At 40.0% G+C, this 21845-nt stretch overlaps 1 protein-coding gene across 1 annotated transcript in view; it reads left to right on the forward strand.

Moving 5' to 3' along the window:
- The window catches only part of nbas (NBAS subunit of NRZ tethering complex), a 152548-nt gene that overhangs the window by 103163 nt on the left and 27540 nt on the right, over positions 1-21845 (forward strand). Inside the window, exons 47-49 of the mRNA XM_044169800.1 lie at positions 1500-1690; positions 4634-4723; positions 5753-5936. Coding sequence (XP_044025735.1) covers positions 1500-1690; positions 4634-4723; positions 5753-5936 — 465 coding nt within the window. The remainder of the gene's footprint in view (positions 1-1499; positions 1691-4633; positions 4724-5752; positions 5937-21845) is intronic.

Below are 21845 nucleotides of genomic sequence, written 5' to 3' on the forward strand. Positions count from 1 at the left end.
TTACAAACAGGAGAAGTGACAAGTGGCAGCCCAGTCCAATGCCAGCGCTGATTGTGTTTGACGTAATGCCAAGAATGTCAATGTCCTGCTCAGAGTGTACAGGGAGTCGACGAAAGCTCGCTCTCAGCACCTCCAACTGAATATGTTGGGTGCAAAGATCATAAGCCTTTTCCAGATCCAAAAAAAGACAATGTTGCAAATTAGCAAATGTCAAACATATGTATTTTTTAAACACTAGAGCTTTCAGAATGTCTTCTAATAGTTTGCCACCCTGAGATACCTGAGACACCAAAATGATACATGATACAGCAACACGTGTCCTTGTTTCTTGTTTTTCCCCTAGTAAACAACAAAACTGTGCATTACTAGCATTGCTGTACAGCAGTGGTGGAATGTAACTAAGTACATTTACTCAAGTACTGTACTTAAGTACAATTTTGACATACTTGTACTTTACTTTAGCATTTCCATTTAATGCTACTTTATACTTCTACTCCGCTACATTTCAGAGGCAAATATTGTACTTTTTACTCCACTGCATTTATTTGACACTTAGTTACTTTTCTCTTAAAAAAAACAAACATGATATGCTTATATATGATGCAGTACTGTGCTACTTATCTACCCAGTGGTATACAGAGTATCTAAAATTGGCTCCTCACTGATGAACTACAACATTAAAATGTTCTTACATGTATTTGTTAGTGATAAAAACAAAATAATATATTATTCAATAATAACATAACACTTTTAAAGGTGCCATTCTGCATACTGAGTACTTTTACTTTTGATACCTATGTACATTTAGCCAGTAATGATTCTGTACTTCTACTTAAGTAACATTTTGAATTTCACTTGTAATGGAGTATTTTTAGACTATGGTATTTCTACTTTAACTTAAGTAAAGGATTTGAGTAGTACTTCTTCCACTACTGCTGTGCAGCTAGCGTCTTTGAAACCTGTCACACCCCCAGGTTTTCCCTTCTGTGACTACAGTAGCTGCAGACTTTTTTGCCTGATGCACACATACACACAACCAAATACCATTTCTGACTTTCCAGGTTGAGATTCTTAGCCCTTTCTTATTGGAAGAGAGAAAAACAAGCAAAGGCGAGCAGGACAGTAGAGAGGGTGAGCAGGTTCAGGCTAGTGGCGCCCTCTGGGTTAATACCTGTAGAGAACAAAGCACTCAACAACAAACTTTACTCACTAAACTTTGTCCTTCCTTCACCACACCGCACTTCTTTCTCACTCTTCTTGTCTTTTTCTCTTCAATTCCTGTCTCTGAAATGTTTGCTTTTTTTCTGTCATCTCACATATTATTTGTTTGTCTCTATTTTTAAATTTTTGACCAAGGCTGTGAACTTGTATAGTGTGAATTAATCTGCCACCTTATGCTTTCCGTTATTTCTGTCTTTTCCCTGTATTTTCCCTGTCAGGTAAAAAATGTCTGCACTCCCATATACTCTCATCACTCTTGTTTTGTTTCTGTTTTCCAGCGTTACAGTCAACTTTATGATTTGTCCCGATCGGAGAGGTCAAAAGTACATGAGCTGGCAGTCACCATGGCAACTGATGGGCAGCCTCTGGACCGCATTGGAGAGCTTCTGCACGTGGCTGTTGGACCCCTAGACCTCTCTGTTAAAACAGTGCTTCATGACGCAATGGAGAGAGTAGTGGGCGCACTCAGGTATTAGCTCCCTCCCTCTCTCTATTTGCTCTATTTCTTCATAACATACACAATAGAAAACACAAATGCAACACACAGCACAGACTCTGAGGTGGCACGATCAAGTCTTGTCAATACACATGTACACAAAATCCTCCCATTGAGAACATACACAATGACACAGAAAAGCTTGGCTGTACAGTTGAAGGAGTTATTCAGAATTTTGGAAAACACACCTTTTCGCTTTCTTTTGCCCAAAGTTAAATGAGAAAATCGATAACACTCTCATGTCGGTAACCTAACTATGGAGCTGGAGCCAGGGGGCGATTAGCTTAGCGTAAAAACTGGCAGCATGGGGGAAACTGCTGGTCTGGCTCTCTCTAAAGTTCGGTAATAAACATACTAGGGCCTCTAAAGATCAATAATTAACATGCTGTTTACAACAACTTTTATGCACAAAAAACACATTTCACCGTTGACATTTTAAACTAAATTTACAAAAACATAACTTTCCATATTTTAATATACACTAACTTAAAAGTACAAAATATAGTCTTTATACTGCAAGAATATTAACATAATTCAGCTTCCGAGTCTAGATGTCATAGGTCTAATAAAAATAAACGACGCAACTAAATTTCCTTTATACACTTGCCTATATAGAGAAGCTGGCTTAATGCTGTACTGCCAAACCACTGCAATTGCATTTTCTAATAGTGTGTGCTACCAAAGATACCACCTACTGTGACAAACTGTAATGAAGGCAGGAGGAAAATCAGGTTGTCAGGTTAGTATTGTATTTCCTTTTTTCCTTATCTTAATCTCTTTTACATTCACTGTTGCACCTTGTCAAACAACATTATCATCTACATGAACCTCTTCCATACCTGTCTGGTACGATTACATACATATGTATGTAAAAATATATGTATTTTTTAAAACAAGTCAGATTAAGAGCTATATCTGTATCCACCTCAAAAGCCGGCTTTATGATGTATATTCTAAAATATCGAAGGCCACTCGAACACACCACCTACTACCTGATCTCTGTTGGTTTTTATCTGAAAAAATACTATACAATATATTGGTCCACTTTGGACTCAACATGTTGTTGGTAAAAACACTGTCAAAACAAATACCTGAAGTGTTGAATTGACTCTACAGTAGCTGCCTGTGGGAGTTGGACTCACAGCATTTTATTGGTGTCTTCCTGCCCCCTGCATTCAAAGGGGAGGGAGAGATGATTCACCCCGACACGTCTGCAGAGCTGCTGCTCTGATTTTAGGGTAATGGAAAATACTTGGATATTGTACGACTTGACACAATTATCGATGTTATTACGAAAAAAATAAACTAAACGCATTGTAGCAAGTTGCTTTCATTTAACGCATGCATTAAATGGAAGGCTTATTTTCAGAGTAGTGTTTTCTGTTTGTCCTTTATGGCCTAAGAACCGTATGTGCTAATACTGACAGACCAAGGAGCAAGGTTTTACTGACAGGGCCAGATATCATCGGGCCATCAGATTGGCTTGATAAATGAGTGCCAATCGCCTTGATTATATTCCTGCCTCATTTCCTGCTTCTTTATGGCTGCTCAATGGCGCATGGTGGAGATAGATGGCACCTGCAATTTACACACATACTCGCGCACATGCACCAGAAAATACTTGTGCACGCAGGCAGACACTCTCCCACATTCGTAGTTAAGTAGCCATGTAGGCATTATCCCTGATGAACACACACACACACTCTTTCTTGCGTGTGCACGCTCTACACGTTTCTCTGATCCATTATCTTCTCATAATTAATGCAGCCTAATACAGCTGTTCCCCTCCAGATCTCACTCAGCTCACACACACACACACACACACACACACACACACACACACTCTGTGTCAGAGCTGTGTCAGAGCATGTGAGTGTGTTCTGTGTGATGGGTAGCCTTATGTATTCACTGGAGGCGTTCTTTCCCTTGAACGTGTCACTCAGTGCTCTTGCATATGAATATCCCTTTATGCATTCAAGTATGACTCTGACTGTGTGCGTGTGTTTGTGTGTGTCCGTTGTTGCAGGGCTTTCTCGAGGCATTGTGTTTGGCAGGTATGAATGAGCCAGTCTTATTTTTGGCTCTCTCCAAGCCTTCAATCTGGCGCAGCAGGCATACCTGAGCCTCACACTAATGGCCATCTTTTGTATCTGTCATAAGTATTCTGTGTTTGTGTGTCTTTGAAGAGAAAATGTAAGTGGTAATAAAGAAAATGCTGCGTTGTCTTTCCACCTTTTGCCAGATCATTTGTATGTTGTGTGCGTGTGCGTGTGTGTGTGTTTGCGCGCGCATGGGCCTTGGCACATTTGTGTGTATCTGCACACACATGAGCCCAGCAGCAAAGGGGAGTTGAGTCAGGGGAAATCACCCGTTTTTTCCCCTTTCTGTTTTTGTGAAAAATGGCCCTCCTCTTGCGACATACACTACACACACGCACACACACACACACACACACTGCAGCAGAACCCACAGCCACACCAGGAAATACACTAATGACACTGCAGAAAATCACATATCACCTTTTTAAGCTCACCTACTATTATGTGCCATTAAACCTATCTCATTTATGCCTCATTTGAAAAGAGAAGCCTCTTTTATTAACGTTAAATGATTATACATTCTGGTGAATTTCACCAAAACACTTGTAACGTTGGAGACGGGTTTAAATGTTTTTCTGTTGCTTCATGTCTCTAGGACTTTAAATAATTTCATGATGGTTAATTTTTACAAAGCTGCGTTTGCTTCAAACATTTAATTGCTGCCAGACACGTTTTGAACTAACACTGTCCCTGAGAAGAAAGCCTTTGATTTTTTTTTTTGTTCCTCAGTTGTTGTCCCTCTTTGTGGTAATTTGAAAATCTTATCTTTATTAGCGTATTATGTAAGATGATTGTGGTGATGTGGTTTGTTTTTCAGCGGAGACACAGACGCCCTGACAAATTACCCACAACCCCTCAGGATCCTGGAGGCCATGGTGACCGCTGTGCACAACAACGTCCAGAGTGGGTAGGTTATCTATATCTACTCACACACACACACACACACACACACATACAAACCACACACACTTTTGCCTTACTATATTTGTAGAAACCTTGCATTGACATTTATTGCTGTCCTTAAACTAAATCATCCTCATAGAGTAGAAGGTCAAATAATTAAATCCCAAGCACATGTACATGATCCAAAATAGTGTTTTTGAGTCATACATAAATCACACATGCTTCAAAGATGTTTCTATTCCTCTGTCATGCTCTCTTTACTCTCTCTGCCTCTTCTCAGCTCTATTCATTAACACCCGCTGAGTGTCAAATGCCAGTAAAATGTCTGTTTGGTATTTGAATCAACAAGAGGCACCTGCCAACCTGTCTGGTAGCTTTTTTGAGATGACAACATTTTGATGGCACCTGTTATACGCTGGTCAGCTCTTTTGTGACCATCAGCCAAACAAATCAAAGTAAAACAATGGATCTGTGGCAAAATGACTAAATTGCTGCCTGTCAGTGTAGATATGCACAAAGTGATATCATCTAAGCGTCTTTTTTTTGCTGTCTGGATTAGGGCTGCAACAAACATATTTTCATTATTGATTAATCTTTATCATATTTCCTCTATTAATTGTTTAGTCTATAAAATGTCAGGAAATGGTCAAAAATGCCCCTCACAGTTTCCTAAGGTGTGAGCACAAAAAATAACTTGTGTAAATTAGTAGTTAATTACTGAACAGGTTTTGATTTAAATTTCTAAATTTGCTTGGATTTCTGCATTGAATTTCTTTACAGACAAAAATTGCATTTTGCAGGTTTGGAAGCCATGTGAAAAAATGTTTGTGGTGATTTTTTTATCGGCAAGTTTATGTAATTTTTTAGCCTTGTGAAAAATGAGCCAGAAAGAAAAATATAATTAAATTAGGCTCCTTACCACTTAAATGTTTTTTTTAGAAGAACCTCTACACCTTAGCTCTCTGTCTCTGTCTCTTTATCTCTGCCTCACTCGGCCTGTCTGACTGCTGTCCTTCTCACCCTCATCTCTCAGTGACAGCGCCGTGACTTCGGATGACCTTCTGGCTTGGTTGCATCCATTTTGCGGTGACGCGTCGCTACCTGTGCGGCCTCGGATCGATGTGCTGCAGATCCTGGAGAGTAACTTCAGCCTCCGAGACAGTGACGTTCGTCTTCTGCTGCTCTACAGAACTCAGGCTGTTCTCAAAGACAGAGAGGTAACGTGCACATATGCACTCACACATTTACAAGCAGCCATGACTGAATATTAGAGATGGTAAGTATACATTACAGCTTTTATCCCAAGCACTCTTAAAAACAAAACACTGGTACTTGAAGGAGGCTACAGATGTCTGGATATATTTGTTTTGTTTTCTTTTGTCCAAGGTCATAACATCAAATGCTGGCCCATAAACTTTGAAAATGTCCTAGACATTGATGGGTGGAGGGAAGAGATAAGTGGAAGGAGAATGGAGTAGAAATAGGGTAGTGAAGATGCTAAGAGGGCCGTTAAATTACTCACTCATCCAATCATAAAACATGTGAATGTTGACATATACATTCCCATTATGTAACATTATGGGCTTTGAGCTATAAAAAAGGTGGTGTTCTGATGAAGGGATTAAGTAAGGTGTAGCTGATGTCTGTTTATTGCTAAAGCTGATGCTAACACTGCGATTTTAAAGGAGCTGAGCTCATGATTGTGGTTTATTTGACCCTTGAATTACTAGGCGGTGTTTCAAATTGAAAACTATGTTGCTCTCCATTCAAATCTTTATAAAATAAATTAATATTAGTTCAGAATATTAGTTATTCAGAATATGATTCACTCATGCCTTTTCATGGTCACTCATAACGAACATTTCTGAAGGTATTTCAGTTGTCACAGTTGTTGAAGACCTTTGCAGACAGTATTTATAGAATCAGTAGAGCGTAAACAAATGTTTGATCTTGGAGAATCTGATTCAGGATGGCAGTTGTACATCTAAATTTGAGTAATGTATATGTGTGTTCTTCAGTTTGTAGCTGTATATATAATGTAATTCACTATTGACTTTTCTAAAAAGATTGAAGTTTGCACAACACATCATAATCACACTTGATAAAAGACACAGAATCAATGTTAATTTAAAAACACAAGGAGAGGCTTTGGGTGGGATACAGCTCCAGTTTAGGATCACCTGCATAAGACTATAGCAACACACCATGATAGAGAATCATTAGCAGAAAGAGAACATTAGTACCTTAAATCAAATGTGTGGGAACAGGTCTTCAGAAGTGATTTGAAAAAAAAAAACATTCTGCAGTTTGTGGTACTGTACTTTATGAGGTTATTCACAACTGTAAGCGCGTTATTCCGGGATCTTTTAGTCTTACTAATGGAGATACATTATTTGTTTGTCTATGTAAATGTAAAACCAACACACCAACACATAAATGCTTGGAAGCATTCCTAAATACGTTGTATATTTGCAGTAGTGTTCAATACACAGTATGTACAGTATCTGGGTTCAAGCATGCTGGGTGTTTGCACATGTGTATGTTTGCATGTGTGGCTATGGCTGCGTCCTCCCCCCTCCCTGGTGTAACCAACCACGGAGTGGCTAATCATTCAGTTTTCTGACTGACTAATTAATGGCCTGAGCTGGTTAATTAATGTGTAAATATATGCGCACAGCCGTGGGCCATTGTCAGTGCAGGTAGACAGGTGTGTGTGCCCGGACTCTTTAACTAATTGGGTGCACTCCCGACATTTGGCAGGCTCTGACAAAACACACACACACACAGGCGAGCACACGCACTCTTAAGAGAGTGTACATCCAAGGGATCAGTTAATTAATCTTGTAAAAGATTAAGAGCGAGACTCATTTCAGACGATGTGCCACTTTCTCTTGTCTTTCCTCAAGGCAACCAAAAGGCCTTTAAATGTGTGAGCAGGGTTTTTGTAGCCAAATGTCTCATTTAACTTTGATTAGTCAAATTTTTTGTTAGTCCCAAAAATTCTAAGCGATTTGAAACATATTTGAGCACACATGCACTCACTCTTTTTTTAAAATTGCATTTTGCCTCCTAATTGGCGCGACACTTCATTGTCTCCACTGGCTGTGAAAGGAGTGGCACGGTAATCATGTTGGCTAGGATGGTACCAGCCGTAAGCAGCGCTGGCACTCGTGGCAGCACGCCGGTGCCCCAAGGCCATGCCAGAGACATGGTAGCGCCCCAGTCTGACCTCATCACGTCAACAACAAGAAAGAGAGAGGGAAGTAGAGGATATAAGTCAGATGCTGACAGAGACGGGTGTGGGGTGGAGGAGGAGTTGGTATTGTTCCCTTTCTGTCCTCCTGGTCCCTCAACTAATCAGCAGAGCTCCCATCTAACTGTGTCCCACAGGCTACCTGAGAGACACACTCACTCACACATAAACCAGTGTATCCATGTTTCACTGCCCTCAGCCCTCACACATACTTATGCACACTCACACACTCTCTCTCTCTCTCTCTCTCTCTCTCTCTCTCTCTCTCTCTCTCTCTCTCTCTCTCTCTCTCTCTCTCTCTCTCTCTCTCTCTCTCTCTCTCTCTCTCTCTCTCACACACACACAGACCACCTGCTGTGATTTCCATGGCAACCGTGCTGTCAAGCCACAGTTTGAGTGATACTGATACCAGTAGTATGTTTTAGTTGGAGTTTCTCTCATCTTTCCTTTTCCGCCGCTGTCTGTTTGCTGTTCTGACAAAAGCGTCTGATTAGCACCGTCGCCGGCGATCAAAGGCAGCTGCAAAATAACTATATGCACTCACAGACACACATACACACACGCACACACACTCACACACAATACACTCACAGCTGTACTCTCTAATGTACAAAAGTTTCCATGCATTAACTTACATATACAAACACACACATGCACAGAAATACTGTATATACCCACTGTCTGCATGTCTTCATTCAGGAAAGAGATGTAACTGAAAAACAAGGTTGAAGAAAACGTCAGTCTGATCTTAGAAAGTAATCTCTCCCCCATCCTTTCCCTCTCTCTCTTTCGCTCTCTGTCTGCATGTCTCTGATGTGCAAAGTGTATAACTCCACCTCTCTTTGTATTCCTCTCTTTCTGTCTTTCCTGAATATAAACAATACTGAAATGTCATTGATGAATCAAAAAAGAAAGGGACCTCAAAAGTCATTCATTTTATATGTTTTATTTATTTTTGTGGCAAGTTAAGAGAAAGGAAATGAATGTTTCAAAAGTTTTTTGGAAAGAGTCATTTTAGGAATGATCATGAAATGAAAATTTGTTCATTGATCAGAGGAGTTTTGAGGGGATGAAACTACAGGTTGTCTTTTCAAAGTTTTTAATTGATCAAGTAATTAGCCTGGGTCAAAATTGCTGTCATTTGTCCCTTTCAATGTGCTACAAATTGGCCTGGTTAATTGTCATTGATAAATTACAGACATTACACTAGACTTGCATTATATTCATCTTTGTTTTTCTTGAAAACAGGCAAAAGATTGATGTAGAATTGTGAATATTACTTAAAGATACAACAAGGGAGTTAAAAAGTAATTAGTTGTGGGTTCTGAAAATGCAGATTATGAATGCTAACTAAGGGTTTTGGGGAAAAACAGTAAAGTCACAGATACAAATGATAATGTGTAATTAGTGGTGTTGGTCTGCTGTGACATTGTGCCATTACTACTGTATCTAAATTCACCTGCCCTGCCGAAGGGACCTGAGCATGACTGCTGACCTTCTGACAGAGGGGACAAGAAAAAATAAAATTCTGATACTCTTTTACAGTACAACAGGATTAGTTTTTTTGTCACCCAAAAGGTGATATGACTTACAGTACTTAGTACTGATATGGATTTATCAATATTAGCTCAGGCTAAACAGATTTTTATCCGCCATAAAAGAATAAAATATTTTATTTTTTCGATTACTGATTTTTAAAGTTCTTCTAAGACCTCACTTTTGTGTACAATCTCAGAAGTACTTAAAGGAATAGTTTGACATTCTGGGAAATACACCTATTTGCTTTCTTGGTGAGAGTTAGATGAGAAGATTGATACCACTCTACACACGCTAAATATCAACCAGTTAGCTTAGCTTAGCACAAAGACTGAAAACTGGGGGAACAGCTAGCTTGGCTGTCTGAAGGTAACAGACAGTGTATTAATTAGTGAGCTTTAGAGGATGCTGGTAGGCAGATTTTGTTAACATTGGACAGAGCCAGGCTAGCTGATTCCCCTTGTTTCCAATTTTTGTGCTAGGCTAAGCTAATAGGTTGCTGGCTGTTGCTTCATATTTACCGTACAGGTATGAGAGTGGTATTGATGTTCTCATGTAACTCTCTGCAAAAAGGTGAATAATCATATTTCCAAAATGTCTTAAAGTATTCCTTACATTGAAGTCAATTAGCTTATTAACTGTAAACTTGGAGTTGCTAATATAACTTTATCTAATAGGTCACAGCTAGTGCAGTATGTACTGTATGTAAATAATACACTCAATATGTCTGTTAGCTGTTAGCCTAGCAGGCTCGCAGATCCCTGGCAACAGGGCTCGCGGCCTGAACATATTCCTGTGCATTAAACCTGCAATAACAGATTTTTTGACCACCAGAGAGCTGCTGAAATATGCTATAAACACAACGCTAACATCAAGTTAAACTGTGATAATATATGGCGAACTTGGCAAATAACATTAGCATTCATATGGAGTCGTGTGTCTGGCCCCTTGACAGATGTAAGTCCAATACACACTCTCCTTTTAGCTCTTCTTTTGGTCTAACTTCTGAGTGAAATATCTGGCTCTTTAGCTGCTAAATGAAAACGACACGAGCGCTGAGACTGAACAAAAACCGTAAAGTTGCGGGCCGGAAAACCAAAACGATGAGCTGAAAGATGCTATGAAAGCTCCATAGAGCTGAGGGGAACTGCAGAGTAGCGTAATAATTACCTGTTGGTTTGTCACTTCAAGCGACCCTTTTTACATTACACATATATTCATTGTATTCATTGTTATTATAAATATATATAGCTGCTTTAAGCACAGTCTTGCTATCCCTCCATCCCTCCATTAGCTATAACCACTTATCCTTTACAGGGTCACCAATCAATCACAGGGCACGGGCTTGATTGTTTTACTAAAATAATTTCCAATAGCTCACATATCTAACTTGTAGAATTACCAGGCATTACTGTGTCCTAATTGAATTTGAATTTAGGGTACAGTATCTGTGATTATCACAGCTGATTTAGCTCAAAGGTTATTGGTTCTACAGCTCTCTCTGTTTTCCAGTCTCCTGATAACCCAGTTGTAGTGTTTCAAGAGCATTGTGTATTCCTACTGATCTAATTCACTTACTGCGTAATCCTCTGTCCTTGCCTTAGCTGTGTAATCTTTTCACATTGAATGTCCAAGCCTCCTCCTCTCCACCTTGCCTGTCTGTATCTGCAGTCTGCATGTTTTTGCCAATACATCCTCATCCATATACAGTGGCATTTTTGTATTATACACCCAAACAGACAAACACACATGCATTCCAGTGTGCCAGCCTGTGATAGGACTAGACGAATGCTATTATGATGGATGCTGTTTAGCCCAGTGCTGTCCAGACTGGGTCAGGCCGCGCCGTGTCAGTGGAAAGGCCACTGTATGATTCACAGCCGCTGCCTCACACACACCCAGCGATGATGGATCAGAGAGAAACAGAGAAAAAGAATTAGAGAGAGGAGGGAAATAATGATGGATCAGAGACAAACATACAGAGAGAAAGATTCAGAGATGATATTAAAACAGAAAAAGAGAACAACAGGCCACTTTCAATGCTAATACATCATCCTTCCTCCCTCCCACACCATTCCAACACACTATTCAGGCACAGAGACACACACACAGACACCTAAAAAGGGAGGTATTAATGAGCCCAATTGAAATGCTGACATTTAGGTAGTCGGGAGGAGGGAAATGATACGGCAGGAAAGGGAGGGAGGGGGTGAGAGGTGAAGCCTGGGATAGATTTTGTGACTTCATTTTGAATGATTAGTCATAACAGCAGGGCGTCCAAATGTCACCACTGTCAAGATTGAAGGGTCTGTTTTGTCTGTGTGTGTATAGTGTGCATTTGGCCTTTATGTCACTAATAACAATATACTTAGAGTCATTTATGGCGTTTCACAGACAAAGAGGTGGCATCTGAAAGCAAATGTGTGTGTTGGGTATATGTGTACTTATACTGTGTGTGCACATACATGGTTGTTAATGTAATGCCCCCTCTGCTGTTGCCTTGATGTTTTAGTGCAAAGATGGTAATTACTGTGCTAAATCCCATGGCAGTGCTAGCATTGAGATTGACATAACACACGCATGTATAAACACACATAGTGAAGGAAGGTGAGCATTACATCAAGGTCTTCACCCCTGTGTGCACTCTAAATGTTGCAGAGCATAGGGGGAAGGTCACAAGGAAAATTACCTGCATGTGTGTGCATGAAAAGTTATCATCTAAGCTCAGTGATAGCTTATTCATGTTACAAGCCCCTTTCTCCCCCTGTCAATGTCATTGATCATTTGCTCTAACACATTATTTTGGTGCTGTGCTGTTTGGCCTTGCAGTGCAGTGTCTATCTAATATGGATGAACTGAACTGAGCAGAGCAGGCTGTGTAGTTGCACTCTGTCAGCTTCCAGTCTGCAGCTACACAGCCTCAGGACCCAACACGTTTACCCCGGCCTAGACCTTATTCCAATTTCAGAGGCACGTTTTTATTTCTTTTCATTTCACCTTTTAAACTGTCCTGTGCCTTTTTTTTATCTTTCATTTCCTGAAAATATTGTTGAAGATTTGATTTGATCATGGTTTAAATTTTGTTAACTTTTGACAAACACATCCCATTTATTCGCAGAAATATGGATTTGTGATTCTTGTTTCTGATCACATCTCTGCTTTGGACAGATTTGGTTTCAAGCAAAGATACATGAGAGAGTACTTTGTTATGCATGTGAGAGCCACATACTCTGACCCATGTGCATCACAAAAACACTCTTAATTAGGTTACTCTTTATACTTACTTCCATACATTATTACATGTTTAATTCTTCTTTCTCACCCCTTTCGCTGTTCTTGCATGGCCAACCATATCTTTGGTCATATAGTCATCGTGACATCCAGACACAATCAGCACACGTAATTCCAAGCCCTGCTTCTCCTTTTTTCTCTGTTTCCCCATGTCTCCCTCCATCCTTGGTCTCTTTGTCAGTCTTCTAGGTTCTCACTCCACCTGTGTTTCTCTTTCTGTAGAAAAATAGATGATGGTGATTCTCATTTTGTATGCACCAATTAACCAGAAAATGAAAGAACTTCACCAGTTCAAGACTCAGTGTGAAGTGTTATGCACACACGGACACACACACACACACACCGAGACAGACGTGGACATCTCAAACAGATGCCATGTGCATTGGCATATGGTCCACATACACACATGGTTGTCGTGTAGTTTCTTACATGAGGTATTAAAAGCCTTAAGAACTGTGAGTATTTGAAGTGTGTGTGCATGCTTGCATGTATTTATGTTCATGCCTGTGTGCATCTCGTCACCTGCCATACTGTAACGTATCCCACTCCAACTGCCGGATATTTAAATATTAAGGCTACAGTCTGAAGTATTCAAAACCATAGTGACAAGAAAAGCCTCAGCCCTGACACACATCCAAGAATAGCAATGAAAAAAGACAAAAAGAACTGCAGTGATAGATGGCACACCATTTTGTTGTAACTACAGTATTTGTTTGATATGACAGGAATACAAACAGAAACATAAGTGGGAGTGTCATTGGTTGACTGAACAATATGTTTTGTCTGCAGCTGACCATTGCCATTTTGTCCCTCTGGTGCACAAACACACACACACACTCACATATTACATATTGACAAATGGGTAGATGGGCAGTCTTGATCCAGTTTTAAACAAGTTGAAAACTGGACGAGAACTTCAGGAACTGTCCCACCAGGGATTGTGTGGAGAGAAAAAAAACGACAGCCCTTTGCAGAGGTGAAGGCCATGTGGAGAGGAGAAGCTGGACAGGGAAGCTGAGAAAGATTTGTTTGATGAAAGTGAATGAGCCTGGACTGGAGGGAGGAGGTTATACAGGAAGAGTGAGCGAGCAGAGTCTCTTTCCAGGTAGATAAATAATAAATGTGATGGGGTTGAGTAAGCTATCTTATGGCCACACTCTAATACAGCAGGTCAGGGGTCATTGTCGTGATAGCCAAGCCCCAGCTATAATTCCACTTGTTTTGGCAGCTTTTATCTATCCCCCTTGGCTCCTTTGTGAAAACTTTATTTATGCTCCGTTTTTTAACTCTGAGCCAGGAGAGAAGAGCACAACACTTTGTCATCTCGGTGTGATCGCTGATGATTCAGTCAAAAAACACCAGAGAGGAGGCAGTGCAATAAAATAAACAAGAAAAGAGGGGATGTGGAGAGGGAGACAGACAAGAGGAGAAATAAGGAGAAAAGAGCCTGAGGATGGTTGAAGTGATAGGAGTGGGCAGCACAGAGCCAGATGAGAAGGTGGGAGAAAGACGGTAGAATCTGAAATGAAGTGGGGGCACTCATGCACTATTATCTCTTTTGGCACATTCTTTGCTGCTCTGTAGCACCAGGTAAAGGCTTTACTTCAACTGTTATGATTCAGCCTGAGCATATTTGTGAGTGTATGTGTGCATCCAAGCTTGAACATCATCTCACAACTCTTTACATGTGAAATAGTGTTTTAAATGTATGTACTGTAATTAAACTTTTGCTCATCTTAAGTAATTGCGTGTGTCTAGCCAATGCGTTTTTTGTGCATTTAGTATCTTTCCTTCTCCTTGGCCTTCCTCTCACCTTGAATATTCATCAGCCCCTATAGTATTGGCACACATGGGTTTAATATTAAAATATACTGTAATGGCTTGATATTGATGTCTGCAGGTGTGTGTCAAGATGGCTTCAAGCTACAAGCACGCTCTTCCCTCCTAACCTTGATCTACTTTCTCTCTAACCACTCCTCTTCTGTGTTTTGTTTTGTCTCTTATCTTCCTCTTCTTCTTCTCTTGAGGCGTGTACCATTATGTATACTCAGGTGTCATGTTATACAACATAATTCTACCCCCAGACTACAGGGAGAGAGCAAGAAGAAGCATAACAAATATAGAGAGAGGTTAGAGAAGCTGTATTTGTTTGTCATTGCGCTCATCTTGTCATGTCATACTTTGTATGCACAAGGGGGTGTGTGCGCGCATTTGTTTGTTCTCAACGGGCGTGCGTGTTTTTATCTTTGTGCTTATGTTTCCTCTGCATGTTTTTATGTGTTTCACTTTCAAGTCGTAATAAACTCCCTAACCCCCTACAGGCCCAGAGGCTTTGCCCTTTTGGTGTTTGCCTCTCTTTGCTCTCATTTTGTCGGAAACCTGCACTCTCTTATCATCCCCGCTCACTTTCTCAGCATCGCTCATTCTCTCCCTCGCTCTCCCCACCTCTCTCTCTCCTTGTGAAGTGTGCGACCTCTGCAACTTTATTCTGCCAGTCGCTGGGGACATTAGCCAGAGCGGGTCAATGAATATTGATGAGCTCATTCGGAGCGCACTCGGTAAAGGCCAGACACCGAGATCTCTGGATCCCACGGCTCCACAGACACTCCCAGTCCAATACACTGACATGCCCCCCCCCCCACACACACACACACACATCTCCCTTCCCCATCTCTCCCTCACCCTCTCAGGTCAAGGACTGAGAAAATTGCCAAGTCACAGAGAAGATTATCAGGCAGATTTGTTGATGGGGGCAAAAGTTCACTTGTGTTTTACTAACGGCTCATACAAATTCAGGAAGAAACAATGCATCTTTGACTTAACTCAGAAAGGCTAACAATCTCATGTGTCACATTACCTTGACTGGATTGCCAGGTGCAATGTCACTTGTGTTGCAGATATTTTTAAATAGATGTGGATTCTCCAGATTAAAACACTCCCAGTAAGTTCTGATCAAAGATGACACTTATGCATCTTTATTATTTTTGTTGTTGTTGTTTTTTGCTTGTAACCACATTCCCGATTAATACAAGTAGTCAATAAACAGTCATGATGACATTATAATATTCCTTGCAGTGTCAGAGTTACCCTGTTTTTTATGCTTGTAATTTACATAAGTGTTGACGGCTGCCCTCCAAAGCTAAAACTCAGTAACTACATATTTTGTCAAAATTGAGCCCACGGTGCATCAAAATGTTTTACTGTAAACAGCTACTGCAAATTCTCGATTAAAATAAATCTCTGATGTTCATGAAAATTTGTGTGGTAAATTTCAGAATTGTATCTCGAAAACTGAATTTTTGTAATTCAAGTTTTTCAGTTATTTTTTCAGTTATTCAGTTATTTTTGTAATTCAATGTAAACCATTGCAGTCAAGGGAAATAGAGCATCTTTAAACATCAGTTTGTCATTCATGGAGCAATCAATCTTTGTAAAAATAAATTACAGACATCTCTATGTTGTCTAGATGGAGTCCACTAATTCTCAGAATAGGTACTGTAGGTACTGCATTGTGCTCTTGTATACCATGAAGATGATCCAAATATTAAGTGGAGTATCCACATATTTTAGGTATTATTATGCTATTAAGTTTTATAGCAACGAGTTTAGGGATAATATAATCAGTCTAAAAGGGATTAAACAAAAACATTGAAACCTCTCTATCAACAAGCTTACTGCTCTCTGCCTTTTGGGGCAGCATGTATGTAAATAAGGAAACCTTAATGAAATATTCACAAAAAAGTCAAGTAATTTACAACAAGTCAAGATCATCACAATCTTCATTGTAAAACCTCCAAAAAACAGTTACCTGAAGAAAGAGTTGGGTGATGGCCATTTTAATTTAGCAAACTGACACCATTAAATGATGAAGTTGACTGGAGCATTTTCCCATGTCGTGATATTTAATAAAAAATGCTGTCCTCCATTTATCCTGCTCATTTGATTGAAAGGTGGGGTTGATAGCACTCACCATCATGATTGGCACTGATAATAAGATGTGATGAGTGAGAGGGAGAGAGCTATCGAGACAGTGATAGTAGCACTGATCATTAACCTGTCTACCACAGTGTTACGCACAGAGGTGATGATTTGTTCACCACATACTTAACAACTCAGTCACAGGGTCAGCTCTTGTCAGCTATAAAGACATGAAGTGTTCTAGGTCTGCATCTGTGTGGTGTGATATAATAACTGGTGTGTAAATGGGGGTTTAGTTGGGTTTATTGAGTTGTACTGCCCATATGAATTTGTGTGTGTCTATGTGCGTAGTGCCTGTTGACATGTATCTGTGTTGTTTCTGCCTGGAGAAGTGGTAATATAATTTTCCTTTTCCATTACTTAGATGTTTCATATATTTTCAATTCCAGTACTGGGTTGTTTTGAAGCAATCAATAATGGAAGCATGATTGAACATTCCCATAGGCTTCTAGTTTTCATCTAAATGTACTTTCAAATTATATTTGTGGCAGTTAAATTGTCTGTTTGAAAAGTTTTGCCTTATGTAGTATGCGAGAAAGAGGCTATTATTTAGTTGTATAATGTGAGGGCAAAGGTCTGTTTTTTTATTTATTTTTTTAAGCCATGCTAACAGCGTGGCTCCTTGGATGGCATTTTTGGTTTGTTGGTCGGTCGGTCCATACTGAAATTTCTCAGCAACCATTGGATGAATTGCCATTAAATTTGGTACAGATATCTATGGTTCCCAGAGGATGGATTTTAAAGACTTTGGTGATTCTAGCACCAGCATGAGGTTGACATTTTTGGGTTTTAGTGCAATTTTTCAACAACTATAGGATGGATATAGGACTATAGATTTTGACGTTGGCATGGTTCCCAGACAGTGTACCCTAATGAGGCTGATATTTGTGCCGTTGAGTGACATGTCTCAACGAGTATCAGGTTGATTGGCATGATAGAGATACAGATACCCATGGTACCCAGAGAATAAAGCCTAATGACTTTGGTGATCCCTCTAATACTTTGGTTTATGGCCAAATACCTGCAAAAGTGATGACATTCCCATCAGCCTCAGCTGTACTCTTGTGTTTTGAGCTAATTAGAAGATGTTGCATGCTAAGCCAAATTAAGATTGTGAAAATGGTAAACATTATACCTGCTAAACATCAGCATGTTAGCATTGTAGTTGTGAGCGTGTAAGCAGGCTAACGTTAGCATTTAGCTAACCTCTGATGAGAATTATTGATGTTAAAAGTTTAAGCGGTAATAATTAAACTTTAAACAAACTTCAACTTGGGACTTGACCAGCAGCACTCATTGTTATGTATCACAAGTGCCGTGAATTATTCCTCAGACATCCCCTGCTGATTGTGAATGATTGAGCTGTTTGTATTCAACATTTCCAGACTAGAAATATCTCAGGTTTCCTCTTTTTAATCCAACATGTTGTTTTGATTAATTACAGCAAAGCATACCTACGATGTTTAAGCCTGATTGATCAATCAATGTAATCTTATGAGCCACGTATGATAGACGGGTTCTCATCTTGACTGTAATCCATTTATTCACTAGATGATTGCATATTGCACAATTGCCTCACGCCTTGAATATATAGCCTTCGCTGGTTGAAATAGTCACTGTCTGTTTCACTGAGGGTTTCATGTCAGCAAACTGTTTTAATGTCTTCTAATGTTAGCAGAGGTGGTCAATAATTCAGTGGAGCTGGGCCACATTCACTATAAACAACTGGAAACCCCGGACATTGTGCGCTGCACCAAAGGGCCATTTACTCTCCATAGCACTTTGAATATTTCAGCCTGTGTATTCGGAGATCAGTGAAAAAGTAAGTCTTAAATATAACCAATTTCATGTACTGGTAATAAGTTGTATCACTAAAGTCATATATTATTTATATTTATTTGAGGTCATTCGATTATTTTGGCAGTTAATATTCAATGCATGCATTGATGCATGTTGTTTATTTTAGATTAATGAAAAGTGAAATACCCACTGTTGTTGTTATTTATCGTTACCTCAAGTGTCTGTTAACAAATTGGCCATTATCTTTATTTGTTTTGACTCAACCTCAGACACTGAAAGCACGTTTGTCTAATCAGTGCTGGAGGAGGGTTCTCATTACAAGTGGAGTGAGATTTTTCAAGCAGGCCCCTAATTTGCGCATACTGACTGACACTTTGATCCCAGGTTTCTCATTTAATATCTTGATTTTGTGATGCTACGGTTCCTCTGGGTGCAGATCAAATTGGTGCTTGGACAAAAATAACTCTATGGGCAGCTGATACACACATAATAATTATTTTATAAGTCAAACTCTCCCAGTATACATTTATGTGAATATATATGAATGGAATTACAAATTGGGCCTTTAATGAACATTTTAAAATGCACATGCTGTATATTAGTAGCCATTTAAATGTAAAAATCACTCTAAAAAGCAGTACATTTCTGTCAGGCTTGCGTGACACAATAGGCTATTTACTATGACAGGACAACAAAGGACAAACAATCAACCAGCCAGTTCATCAAGCCATGTTATGAAACCCACTGTACTCCGACATAGCTTCAATCACCAAGCATTCCCCAGAGAAGCCTTTTAGCACAATGGACAGCACTCATTTACCAACAAGTGCTTTATGTGATCTAAGAGATGATGTGAATACACCTGTGGTACAGTGTGTTGACTTAATGTAGTAAATGTCAGCCAGTACCTTTCACCGGGGTGGTAGTTACTCAGTGCAGTTCTGCGGGGGCCTGACATTGAACTTTCATGTTCTCTTTTGTAACCTACGCTATAGCCTTTCAGATAGGTGTTGATATTAAACTGAAATCCCCAATGAAATGGCCAGAATGGACAAAAAGCATGTTTTTTAATGGAAGGAAAGTTTATTGTTATGCACATATCAAGGCAAATTCCGTGTATGTGAAAACCTACTTGGTAATAAACCTGATTCTGATTCTGATTGTAGGCTGACATTTGACTTGGCTAGCCGACAAGTTCAAGCTGATGTGACACCATTGATCAAAGTTACACTACAACAAATTTGGCAAACAGCACAGAAAACATCAGCTTGAATCCCTTATTTTCTATGCATTTTGGTACTGTGTATTTTGTAATAAAAATGGCAACAGCGTGTTTTTGGATTTTTTTATGTAGAGTGTAGAACTGAAAAAAGCGAATAGTAACAGTTTGTTGCTGGGGTGCTCCTCTGAGGGCCTTACTTATCGTTCCAGGTCACGGCTTTGGAATTGCTGGTGTTTGCGTTTGTGAGCAGTTGTATTGGATGGCAGTGCTGTGATAGTGATAAAGTGGGATGTTTTCCTGCCTGTTGGCACTGACGTTTGACACAATTTACAATATACACCACCAATCTGTTTTGTGTCTGCCTTTAAGTAGCTCAAGTATTACCACACCACCATCATTTATTTTGCCATGTTTATCCACAGTTGGAGGTTATTATGGCTGTTGAACTGTCGCTTCCTTTGCTCACACTTGAAGTTTCCACTGAAGGAAACTAATTTCTTGCATCTACAGTGTCTATCTGACTTTTGATACCAAAGCAATAGCGCATGGTGTGTTAAGCTAACTCAGTCAACCCTGCTGTGCATTTTTTTAGGAAGTAGGCTGTCTGCTCCTGTAGGCCAGCCATATGATTAGTAAGAAATTGCTTTGTTTTTGTGCTATGTGGTTTTTGCATCGTCAAGCAATGTACCCCATCAACCATTTTCATTTAAAAAAATTTTAAAAAATTATGGATATAAATATATATTTAGTTATATATATTTAGTTCCTATCACCCAGCCCTAACATCAAGCTATTTTAGATTTTGCCTCCCATGAATTTAATTACTAACCATCTAAAATAAGTAAAGACAAGGTAGCAATGGCTCAAGCTCCCTATAGACCCTAAATATGCACGTTAGCCCCTGCAGCTACCACACAGTCCTGCCACCTTCTTTTCTGATGACTCTGCTGTGGTGGGATGTATCAGCGGTGGTGATGAGTACAGGGCTGCAGTGGGTAACTTTGTCTCATGATGTGAGCAGAACCATCTGCAGCTCAGTGCGACAAAGTCTAAGGAGCTGGTTGTTTACCTACGAAGGGCCAAGGCACCAGTGAGTCAGTGTGGACATTGTTGAGGACTACAAATACCTGGGAGTACATATGGACAGTAAACTGGACTGGGCCAAGAACACTCGAGCTGTTTACAGTAAGGGCCAGAGCCGCCTCTATTTTCTGAGGAGGCTGAGGTCCTTCAACATCTGCCGGGCAATGCTGAAGATGTTTTATGAGTCTGTGGTGGCCAGTGCTATCCTGTATGCTTTTGTATGCTGGGGCAGCAGGTTGAGGATAGCGGACGCTAACAGCCTCAACAAATTGATCCGTAAAGCCAGTGACATTGTGGGGCTGGAGCTGGACTCTCTGGCGGTGGTGTCAGAGAGGAGGATGCTGGCCAAACTACATGCCATCTTGGACAGTGTCTCCCACCCACTCTATGACGTGCTGGTCAAACAAAGGAGTACCTTCAGACTCATATTTTCATATTTTTGCATATTTTCTACAAATATAAATACCTCAAAGCCTAGTTATGGGCTCAGATCACTGGATGCACACCCTTAATGTTCCCTTGAGAAGATTTAGTGTATAGCGGGGCATTCTTCATTCACCCTGTGTGTGTCTAAAATTATCTACAGTATTACCTTCAAGTGTCACCTGCGTGTTGAAAGCAGTTCAAATTTAAAAGTCTACAGTAGAGCGCTTTGATGTTAGAATATTTATTTAGTGAGAGTTTATTCCTTCAGGAAAGACGGCGACATATGGTGGAAATTATTTCATAGGAATTTATTGAAGCTCTGTTTCAGTAGCATTCAGCTGATTGTTTTTGATTGTGTGTGCACACCTGCGTGCCTGTTTGCATGGCCCTTATTATGTTTTGGTGTGTGTGTGTGTGTGTCTGTCTTTCTCTAAATGGAGTGAAAGAAGTCTCATGCCAGTGACTCTCAGGAGGAATAGATGACTCCACTTTCATCTGTCTAGCCCTCTCTATCTCTCTCTCGCACACACACCTACA

The sequence above is a fragment of the Siniperca chuatsi genome, linkage group LG16 (assembly GCF_020085105.1).
Source record: "Siniperca chuatsi isolate FFG_IHB_CAS linkage group LG16, ASM2008510v1, whole genome shotgun sequence".
Classification (NCBI taxonomy): Eukaryota; Metazoa; Chordata; class Actinopteri; order Centrarchiformes; family Sinipercidae; genus Siniperca; species Siniperca chuatsi.